This window comes from Oncorhynchus kisutch, linkage group LG17, assembly GCF_002021735.2.
Source record: "Oncorhynchus kisutch isolate 150728-3 linkage group LG17, Okis_V2, whole genome shotgun sequence".
Lineage (NCBI taxonomy): Eukaryota > Metazoa > Chordata > Actinopteri > Salmoniformes > Salmonidae > Oncorhynchus > Oncorhynchus kisutch.
Window position 1 is genome coordinate 37,914,388 of NC_034190.2, and position 11,547 is coordinate 37,925,934.

Genomic DNA, 11,547 nt, shown 5'->3' on the forward strand with positions numbered 1-11,547 from the left:
CCACAAGTGCATTGGTGATGTTGGGTGATAAGGCCTGGCTCGCAGTCGGCGTTCCAATTTAACCCAAAGGTGTTCCATGGGTTTGAGGTCAGGGCTCTTGACAAACCATTTCTGTATGAACCTTGCTTTGTGCATGGGGGCATTATCATGCTGGAACCAGCGAGGGCCTTCCCCAAACTGTTGCCACAAAGTTAAAGCACAGTATCGTCTAGAATGTCATTGTATGCTGTAGCGTTATGATTTCCCTTCACTGGAACTAAGGGGCCTAGCCCGAACCATGAAAAACATCCCCAAACCTTTGCATTGGTGCAGGTAGCGTTCTCCTGGCCATCCTGCCAGATGGTGAAGCGTGATTAAATCACTTCAGAGAGCGAGCTTCGACTGCTGCAGAGTCCAATGGCGGCGAGCTTTACACTACTCTTGACTTCTGTGCGGCTGCTCAGCCATGGAAACCCATTTCATGAATCCCCCGACAAGCAGTTCTAGTGCTGACGTTGCTTCCAGAGGCCGTTTGGAACTCGGTAGTGAGTGTTGCAACTGAGGACAGGTTTTTTGAGCTTGTATGGCCTACCACTTGCTCTTAGACGTTTCCACTTCACAATAACAGCACTTACAGTTCACCGTGGCAGCTCTAGCAGGGCAGAAATTTGACGAACTGACTTGTTGGAAAGGTGGCATCCAATAACGGTGCCACGTTGAAAGTCACTGAGCTCTTCGGTATGGCCATTCTATTGCCAATGTTTGTCTATGGAGACTGCATGGCGGTGTGCTCGATTTTATACACCTGTCAGCAACGTGTGTGGCTGAAATAGCCAAATCCACAAATTTGAAGGGGTGTCCACATACTGTTGTATATGTAGTGTACTTTGTAATAAACAAAATAATTATTGTTATTATTTATATTTATAATAAGTTAATAATGATAACAATCAGGATGTTGTGTCCAATGGGGTAAATGCAGATGGATAAACCCCATGTTTCAGCCTTGGTACATGTTATAGCCACTATGCTACAGGTGATAAAGCTTATTGCTAATAACACATCTGATAAGACTCCATGCATGGTCCAATATGCTAAAATAATTCTAACTGCGTTTTCACCAATATGTTTTGGGGCTTTTAAAAAGTCACCAGAACGGAGCTTCAGTCCTCAGACTGAAATTGGCCGAACTCACAGTTTAATACATGTACAAAATGATCCCTAAAAGCATGACGGTCATGACTTTCTTTACCGACATAAAAAGATCCCACCTTGTCGAACGAACAAATGATCTGTCGGCATTTATGAAACTTCCTGTTTCCATCACGGCCGTCGTGATTTTTTTTTTTATACGGTATGACTTTACTCACATAAACTGTAATGAGGTGCGTTCTGGCGGCAGAGAAGTCAGGCGCAGGAGAGCGAAAACTGATTTACAATGGTGTCGTTTAATCAACAAAAAAACACAGTCAACAGAACAATACATGAAATGGGTCAAACAAAACCCGGTTATCACCAGCATACCACGCACAAGCACGACAAGAAACAATTACGGACAAGGACATGGGGGGGAAACAGAGGGTTAATTACACAACATGTAATTGATGGAATTGGAACCAGGTGTGTTGGAAGACGAGACAAAACCAATGGAAAATGGAAAGTGGATCGGCGATGGCTAGAAGGTCGGTGACGTAGACCACCGAACGCGGCCCGAACAAGGAGAGGGACCAACTTCGGAGGAGGTCGTGACAGAAATGTGATTACTGATGATGGTCTTTTCAACACAGAAGTTCATACCAAATTATTGCCTGATGATCTTCTGAACTTCCTAATACCTTTCTGATTTCAGTCTCGTCAAACCATATTTCCTTCAGATTGAAATACTGTCAAAACTACTGGCAGATTGATTTGAAATAGACTGTCATAGCCCCTTTCAAAAAAAGTTAACATTGGCTTTGATTACATCACTTTTTTTACTTGATGGGGTTGATATTTTTTTAATATATAAAAATGGGGTCACGGGCCAAAAATGTTTGGGAACCCCCGCTGTACTTTATCATAAGTTTAAACTAACTGCTATCCCTACTTCCTGGCCTATTTATTTAAAAAGAGATGCAGAGTGTCGGGGTGGCAGGTAGCCTAGTGGTTAGAGCGTTGGGCCAGAAACCGAAAGGTTGCTAGAGCTGACAAGGTAAAAAAAAAAAGCTGTCGTTCTGTCCCTGGATAAGACAGTTAACCCACTGTTTCTAGGTGTTTCTAGGCCGTCATTGTAAATAAGAATTTGTTCTTAACTGACTTGCCTAGTAAAATAAAGGTAACAAATACAGGGGAGACCAAGAAGGCAGCAGTCCTGTCCTGTACTCAACTGTGTCTAAATTAACTGGTATACTTTCCTATTTCCTACTCCAGCCATTTGCAGAGATTGCACAGTTAACAGACGTCCAGGAGGGCACGGTGGTGCGCTGCATCCAGAGACTAGACGAGGTGCTGAAGGAGGTGCGCCAGGCAGCCCGCATCGTGGGAGACTCGGTCCTGGGCAGCAAGATGGAGAAGGCCTCCCTGGCCATTCGCAGAGACATCGTGTTCACTGCTTCGCTCTACACACACTGAGATGGGAAGGGAGAGAATGGGGGGAAGAGGGAGAGCGAGAGAGTGTGTAGATAGTGTTTGTATTGTAGGTGAAAGAGTGTGGAGAGAAAGAGATAGAGACGATGTAGGTACGGTATTGTAGGTGAGAGAGTGCCAAGGTGCCTGAGCCAAGTCCCAAGCTCGATCAATGTGTGTGAGCATGGTGAGTGTATGAGGGAGGGGTGTGTGTTTGTGTGTGATTGTATGGACATACTATTGTTTACCTGAGTCCTAATTAAATTCCTGGACATGGAAAGGGAATGCTCTTAAACAAATCAGACCAAAGTAGTAATGATTATGAAATTATTTGTAATTTATTGTACAGTAATAAAATCCACTGTGGACTAACATTTTAGAGTACTTTGTTTTTAGCAATTGTCCCCCAAGGGCTCCTGTGATTGTCTGAGTAAGTGGCTGTATGCATGAGTCTGACATTGGTTTAAACATTATGACACTGTTAACTATTGCTCTTGCTGTATACTGTAGGAACAACAATCTGTACATATCCTATTCTGTGAAACATAATGTCATTTACAGTCAACTATCTAACCCTAATCAAAATCATGATCCGTTCTAGACTCATGCTCATGTTATGACAGCAAGCCACGGGTATAAAGAGTTGTCAGCATAGCATAAAAAGTATTCAAATCCAATATCCGGTCATCTCTTCAAAGGGTTTGTTTCGGGGTTTCCAGCTCAGTGGCATATGTATTTCCCAGTCTCGGCTGTCTCTTTAAGACAACGATAGCTTTGTGTCTGATTAATTCAATGTAACGAGAGATGCATTGGAGAAACCTATTTTCCGCTGTTACTGTGGATGTACCAGCTACAGAGAGTGTGAAAACATTTCTTTCCTATTGGTCATGATCATCGGATGTTCCAATTGGCGGTTATCATATACTAAAGTTATAACGTGATACCGTTATTATAGGCAACGGATGTGGGGATACAAAAAATATGGATTTAAATTAGCTGGAAATTAAGTCTCCATAATTTCATCATTTTTCTGTAAGAGGATTTACCAAAAGTCGTTTTGGAGGAATAAGAATATTTACATTAAATTGTTTGGAGGGGAGTTTTATTCTGACTGCACGAAATGTCTGAAAAACACGGTAAGCTTTTTGTCTCTTGTTCTGTTGCGTCTTTTATGTCAGCACTGTAATTGATAATTGAGCCAATTCTTCCCCTCCCCCGCTGTATATTCTCTCCTTTGGATTGTGATACATGTGTACATTTGGGATAATTGTTTGACAATAGGTTGTTTTGGTAGGTTTTTTTTGTGGTGCATAACTAACAATTGGCTACTTGGTGACGTATGATATCTCTGTTTCCATCTTCTCTGTTTTCACCTCCCCATGTCAACATCTCCGACAAACTCTTCCTTCTATTTATCTGCATGTCCTACATGTGTAGTCTGCTATGTTATTTTATTCCCAATAGGGTATATCCCATCCCCCTTCTGTGTTTGAGTGGTCTTACTCTGGCTGTGGTGACAGTGTTAGTGGGTTATGTAATGGTGTGTATCCCCAAGCAAAACTGTCTCTCTCTCTCTCTCTCTCTCTCTCTCGCTCTCATATCAACTGCTGAATAGGCTAGTCAGCATGCTGTTTATTGCTGTACTGTACAAAGTCAACCTGGCTACTGTGTGAACATGGTTCTTTTTGTTTCTCTTTGTGTGTGAAATGTATTCAACATTTTCACACTCTACATACATTTGTGTGGTTTACATACCCGTAGGTGACAAACCTATTATAGTGCTTGTATTGCGTAAGCGGTGACCAAAATGTCGGAGGGATGGCTAGTTAGATAACATTTCTGCCGACTCACTCACTCACTCACTCACTCACTCACTCACATATTTATTTATCTCTCTAATTTCTTTCCATCTCTTCCTCTCTCAGGTCTGGAGGACTCCAATCGGCAGGCCATGTCCCAACCCATGCAGCAAATGCAGCCCCCTCCATACCTCCCATCCCAGGACCCTAACATTGGCCAACAACACTCCAACATGCAGCACCCCAACATGCAGCACCCCAACATGCAGCACCCCAACATGCAGCACCCCAACATGCAGCACCCCAACATGCAGCACCCCAACATGGGCCCTCCACCCAGCTGTGGCCCCCAGCCCAACTACCCCCCTCCACCCCCGCCCCCTGGCTCCGATGGCTACCAGGAGACCCAGTTCCACAATGGATCCTACGGACACCCAGGGGCCCCACAGGGCTACACAGTCCAGACCCAGGGCCCGGGAGGGGGGGTCCCACATGCCCCTGTAGGGTATTTTCAACCAGGATACCCTCTCCAGCTGCAGCCCTGCACAGCCTATGTTCCTGTCTACCCCATGGCGTCGGTGAGTCAGTGTATTCATCTACGATAGCAGTAATTATTCCAAAGCATTTTGTGTTTGCTGAAAAGAGAACGAAGCATATGAGGGTGGTATGCTCATCTGATTCTTTAGAACACCGGTGCTGGTTGGGGAAAAATATACAAGAACGGAAAGGCCCACACAAGGTATAGTACTGCTCCCCAGTGTTTTACTTCTGCACCATGATACATTCTGTAAGGGATAATCAACAAGGGCCTAATGCTCTAGAATGCCCTTCAAGCCAATCAGAAACAAGTATTCAACCAGGCAATGGTATATGTTTGTGTATCATCATGATGCAGTAGTAAATCACTGGGGAGCAGGCGCAGCATTATAATGACCTGGCATTTCCTTTCTTAATCGAATAGAGAACGAGTCACCCACACAAGCCAATTTCCATTGGTTCTTAGGTTAAGGCTGTGGAAAGTAAACATGGGTTTGCTCTTCTTGAGGGGTACAGAGAAATCCAAAAAGGCTTTTCCAAGGTCAGTGGCCATAAAGAGATCAAGCATCTCACAGTAGGAGTACTGTTCTTGGATCAGTTTTGCCTTGTAGATCACAATGAATAAGATTACATGGACAAGGGGGGACCTGATCCTAGATAAGCACTCCTACTCTGAGATGCTTGATACATCTCTCTCTCTCTCTCTCTCTCTCTCTCTCTCTCTCTCTCTCTCTTTCACTCTCTCACACAGGGACAGCCCTACCAGGGGATGCCCCAGGGTCAGATGGGCATGCAGATGCCCCATGGCATCGCTCTGATGGAGCCCCGTCGCCCGCCTCACGACTACTTGCCCATCGCTGTGCTCACCACCGTCTGCTGCTTCTGGCCCACAGGAATCATAGCCATCATCAAGGCAGTACAGGTTGGTGTTAGGCTAGCACAGAATTGTCTGCACAGTATGTTTGTTAGCTCGCTAGTCATTTTTAGGGAAATTATTGATTGTTTTGTTGTTTCTCTGTTTATTACAGTATTATGTTTATTTTTTATATGCTGGCTTTGTTGGTTAGCCTGATCATTATGCACAAGACTCTACAACAGTCTACATCATGTAATTGCAGCATTGTTTACACAGGCTAAAATTGATTTCTGCATTGGGCTTTCCTTCCGATTTGTTTGAGTTGAGCTAAGCTGACAGCCAGGCATAAATAGCCCTTCAAACTTGGGTCTTGGACCATTAGTATTATTATTATTATGGTTGTTTAATTTAAGACCTGATCAACTGTGTTTTGTGGCTTTTTGTGTGAGTATGTACTATTGTCAACACCACTCTCTCCCTCTCTCAACTAAATTCAGTTTAAGGTTCATTATCGGCATGCAATACATTCTATAAATATGGCCAAGCACTCCAAAACCATAGTTTGTGAGTGGAAAAAAGCATTCTCTCTCTCCCTCCTTCCCCCCCTCAGGTGCGTACAGCAGTGGCCAGGGGGGACATGGTGACGGCAGAGATAGCGTCCCGCGAGGCGCGTAACTTCTCCTTCATCAGCCTGGCGGTGGGCATTGCCTCCATCGTCCTGTGTACCATCCTCACCGTGGTAGTCATCATCGCCTCCCAACACCATGACGATGACTGGGAACCCTAATACATAACACAGTGTGGCATCATGGGATGTGTAGTTTTGGGTGGAGATTGAAGAATAAGAGCACCGGAATTCACTCTCTGAAACTGGTATGTTATATTGGGGGGTGTATATATGTGTGTGTGTGTGTGTGTATATATATATATATATATATATGCACCCTGTGTACTGTATACAGTACTGACCTGACCTACTGACTACTAACGGGTTGAGAACCAATCACACTTATATTCAATTGCCAAAACAAATAGATACACATTACTTGCCAGTATTACTTACCATTTACACTCGGATATAATAGCGCTCCATAGCACTTATGGGGGAAACAGAGTACATACACAGAGGCATTAAAGGGCAATTCCACCACATTTCAACCTCATTTTCATTATCTATAGCACAGTACCAGTGTCTACATATGTGAAAATGGCGCATGACATCATCAAAAGTACCAACAAACAAAAAAACTGATTTTCAAAAACAATGAGATTCACAGTGACGTGGGGAGTAAGAAAATGCCCTCCATCTGGCTAGAAACTCGTTGCAGGTTTTGAAAATCCGAGTTTTTCTTACTTTCCCTCCTGCCTTATCACAGAGAATAATCTTTAGGACCTTCTTCTCTTTTTAACCACAGAGCATAGAAACGTGCAATTTTCACATATGTAGACACTGGTATGGTGCTGGAGATAATTAATATGAGGTTGAAAAGTGTCAGAATTGCCCTTTAACTATGAATTACAGATGAATTTATGGTCCCCTTGAACCTAGGTAGACCAAACCATGGATCACACTGTATCTTGATAAACTATTTAAGCCTTCACAAAACTGCCAAAAAGATCACAAATCATGACTGACATTAGTGCCATATATAAATAGTATTGTGTAAGGAGGTTGTTTAGAATTACTTCTAATATAAATACTTTTATTGAATTATGTTTAGTCATTTATAGTTTTTGATTTATGATTTTCATAAACACCCGCATCTAACGATAGTATTTAAAAAAATATTTATTAAATGGATCGTATAAATTATAGTATAAGACTGCCAAACAGACGTAGGTATGGAGGGATACAAATAATCAGTATTCATTTTTACACCCAATCAAATGGAAACTAAATAAAGACATATTGTTCTCTTATTATGAGATTAATATATAAAAATTGTGGACTAAAAGATTGGGATTTTTCTCGTGAGATGAATGACATCTCTATTTTAAAGTTGTGCTGGCGGAGGGATACACCATAGGGTGTACTGTGACCGTGTCTTTTCTCCCGCCTTTTTTTTTATATGACATGGGACTATTTTAGCTACATTGACAAATTGTTTGTTGCATAAGATTGTTTAATACTTGTTCACTTTATTTATGTATGTATTTAGGTATATTATAATGTATTAGTTTATTTATAATATTTATTTTTCATAGATTATTAGCATGTCACCATTATGTTTTAGTCAATAGTTTATTGTACCCCTATTGGCCTACAAAACCTTAACTAAACTCAGCAAAAAAAGAAATGTCCTCTCACTGTCAACAGCGTTTATAGCAAACTTAACATGTGTAAATATTTGAATGAACATAACAAGATTCAACAACTGAGACAAAAACTGAACAAGTTCCACAGACATGTGACTAACAGAAATGGAATAATGTGTCCCTGAACAAAGGGGGGAATCAAAATCAAAAGTAACAGTCAGTATCTGGTGCGGCCACCAGCTGCATTAAGTACTGCAGTGTTGCCAGTTCTTGCTGTGAGATGTTACCCCACTCTTCCACCAAGGCACCTGCAAGTTCCCGAACATTTCTGGGAGGAATGGCCCTAGCCCTCACCCTCCGATCCAACAGGTCCAAGACGTGCTCAATAGGATTGAGATCCAGGCTCTTTGCTGGCCATTGCAGAACACTGACATTCCTGTCTTGCAGGAAATCACGCACAGAACGAGCAGTATGGCTGGTGGCATTGTCATGCTGGAGGGTCATGTCAGGATGAGCCTGCAGGAAGGGTACCACATGAGGGAGTAGGATGTCTTCTCTGTAACGCACAGCATTGAGATTTCCTGCAATGACAACAAGCTCAGTCCGATGATGCTGTGACACACCACCCCAGACCATGAAGAACCCTCCACCTCCAAATCGATCCCGCTCCAGAGTACAGGCCTCGGTGTAACGCTCATTCCTTCGACAATAAACGCAAATCCGACCATCAGCCCTGGTGAGACAAAACCACAACTCGTCAGTGAAGAGCACTTTTTGCTAGTCCTGTCTGGTCCAGCGATGGTGGGTTTGTGCCCATAGGCAACGTTGTTGCCGGTGATGTCTGGTGAGGACCTGCCTTACAACAGGCCTTCAAGCCCTCAGTCCAGCCTCTCTCAGCCTATTGCGGACAGTCTGAGCACTGATGAAGGGATTGTGCGTTCCTGGTGTAACTCGGGCAGTTGTTGTTGCCATCCTGTACCTTTCCTGGCAGGTGTGATGTTCGGATGTACCGATTGGGTTACACGGGGTCTGCCACTGCGAGGACGATCAGCTGTCCGTCCTGTCTCCCTGTAGCGCTGTCTTAGGCTTCTCCCGGTACGGACATTACAATTTATTGCCCTGGCCAAATCTGCAGTCCTCATGCCTCCTTGCAGCATGCCTAAGGCTCGTTCACACAGATGAACAGGGACCTGGGCATCTTTCTTTTGGTGTTTTTCTTTAGTTTCCGAAGTTTTCATAACTGTGACCTTAATTGTCTACCGTCTGTAAGCTGTTAGTGTCTTAACGACCGTTCCACAGGTGCATGTTCATTAATTGTTTATGGTTCATTGAACAAGCATGAGAAACGGTGTTCAAACACTTTACAATGAAGATCTGTGAAGTTGTTTGGATTTTTACAAATGATCTTTGAAAGACAGGGTCCAGAAAAGGGGACGTTTCTTTTTTTGCTGAGTTTACATTACATTTGATGACGTTTGTGATGACTTGCACTTCCCAGCGTTGACATAGCACAGAAACTGACATAATTACTTTGTACACCTTGGCTAATGTCAGCAGGCTTAGAATTGTTTTTATACACTCCAATAGACAATTATATAATTGTAGAAATAGACACATTTAGAACAACAGTTGCTTGTCTAATTGAAGTGGTTGGTCCATTTTCTAATTTCATATAGAATAAAGTATTGCAGTACTAAGAAAAAAGCTACACATTTTATGGAAAGTGCTTGGATGGACGCAAGATTAAAAAGGCTATGTAATTATATATAGGGCTAGTGTAGTGTAAATTTGAGAAATTGCAGCTTTTGCAAATAATGTTTTGTTAATATTAATGGTTATAATAGCCAATAAAATAGTATTATCTTAGTTAATAGTTTATCAGAGTAAAAGGTTGTAGACAAAGAACTTATATGCTACAGACAATACTCTGTAATGCATGCCATTATTACAATTCTCTCAACTTTTCCCAAATTGTCTTATCTGATAATAAGGGTTGCGTCAAACACATTTGGTCTCTAATCTAGCCTATCACTTTATGAGGTGTGCTGCCTCGTGTTGGAGAGCCAAGAGGGTTGCCGCGTAACAGCGTGAACTAAAATGACCTGAGACGGAATCAGTGAAGCAGAAATACTGATGGTGGCACTGAAAACGAATGTCTCTGAGGAGAGAGAAAAAAAATCTATGCCTAATAATACAGTACACTAGCATTTTACTCTCCTCAATTTGTCTATTATTACCCCAATAGACCCCCTCTATTTCTCTCTGTCTCTCTTTCTGATGTCCATTGCAAAATTGGAACCGTAGTTCTAGACATATCTCTAATCTGCTTCTCTGTTTTCAATTCCTATGATAAAGTTTTTCAGAGATATAGAAAATGTATTGTTTCTCGTGAAGGACCATGATTACAGATTTGAATATTGTTATTAGGGTGATGTTTTATTCCAAAAGTATTATTAAATTAGTATTACTACTATGGTTATTATTCTGTTACATGGAAATCTCTTTTACATTTGATTATCATTACTATATTTATAATGTACATTGTATTTGGAGAATATGTTCTTATTCTGATAACACAGTGTTCTAGAAATATGTTGAGTGCAAAGTAAGCACAGTACTGTGACCCGTAGTGCTGTTACTCACCTCTATACAAGAGATGTATTGGTATGGAATGTTCTTATGCTTTTTAGGCTCACTCCTCGCATATCTAGTTGTGTTTAGATCTACACTGTTCTCTCCCCACATACTTGTTTTGTGAGGCCGTTCTGTGTCATTTAAGATGACAGGCTGGGCAAATGCTACTGCTTCTTTGCAGTATTCATACCTTTTCTCTGAGCTTGTAAATGTAATGGATTGGCATTTTCAAATTGGCTGGCACAGTGTACATGTACTTTTCTTGGGGTTTATTTCTGTTCATGGATATTACACATGCATCTGTTGTGTATGAATTGAGTTGTTTGAATAAAATGTTATTTTTTTGTTGTGCAAGAGTAGGTAACAGTGATGTGTACTCTACAGCTATCTCGCTCTCTGTCTTTCACTCTCTCCCACTCTCTCTCTGTGGCCTTTCCACTCCCTACATCTCTTAGGTGTGTATTTATAGTTGGCCCGGATTCCTCCATCCCTGTATCTCTCTTTCTCTCACTGTCAGAACATGAACGATCACTCAATATCTGGTGGGAGGAGGCTGGTGAGAGGAGCTATAGAAGGACGGGCTCATTGTAGCTGGAGTGAAATCAATGGAACGGTATCAAACACATCAAACACATTTGACTCTGTTCCATTTATTCCATTCCACACATTACAATGAGCCCATCCTCCTATTGCTCCTCCCACCAGCCTCCTCTGAGATAGAGATAGAGAGGGAGGTGGTGGGACCAGGCCAGACTGTGTCTGCAGGAACACAGATGGTCATTTAGCCTCCCGAAGAGCGACCCAGCATCTCTGCGATCGTTTTACTTGGTCTGTCGCAACATGCATCTCTGTTCCACTACACCTCCCTGCCTCCCTTGAGCG

At 42.3% G+C, this 11,547-nt stretch overlaps 2 protein-coding genes across 2 annotated transcripts in view; both read left to right on the top strand.

The window, feature by feature from the left end:
• LOC109907617 (helicase SKI2W-like) overlaps positions 1–2,957 on the top strand; it is a 55,973-nt gene extending 53,016 nt beyond the window's left edge. The window contains exon 29 of the mRNA XM_020505693.2: positions 2,389–2,957. Coding sequence (XP_020361282.1) covers positions 2,389–2,589 — 201 coding nt within the window. The 3' untranslated portion in view covers positions 2,590–2,957. The remainder of the gene's footprint in view (positions 1–2,388) is intronic.
• Positions 2,958–3,069: 112 nt separating this feature from the next.
• On the top strand, positions 3,070–11,024 carry LOC109908550 (proline-rich transmembrane protein 1-like). The gene is made up of 4 exons (XM_020507205.2): positions 3,070–3,719; positions 4,509–4,960; positions 5,671–5,841; positions 6,386–11,024. Exons 1-4 carry the CDS (start codon positions 3,704–3,706, stop codon positions 6,560–6,562), a joined length of 816 nt encoding a protein of 271 aa, XP_020362794.1. The 5' UTR covers positions 3,070–3,703; the 3' UTR covers positions 6,563–11,024.
• Positions 11,025–11,547: the final 523 nt, after the last annotated feature.

Coding starts and splice junctions, on each gene's coding strand:
- LOC109908550 (XM_020507205.2), top strand. Junction 4,961..5,670: donor CTGTCTACCCCATGGCGTCG/GTGAGTCAGTGT, acceptor TCTCTCACACAG/GGACAGCCCTACCAGGGGAT. Junction 5,842..6,385: donor CCATCATCAAGGCAGTACAG/GTTGGTGTTAGG, acceptor TCCCCCCCTCAG/GTGCGTACAGCAGTGGCCAG.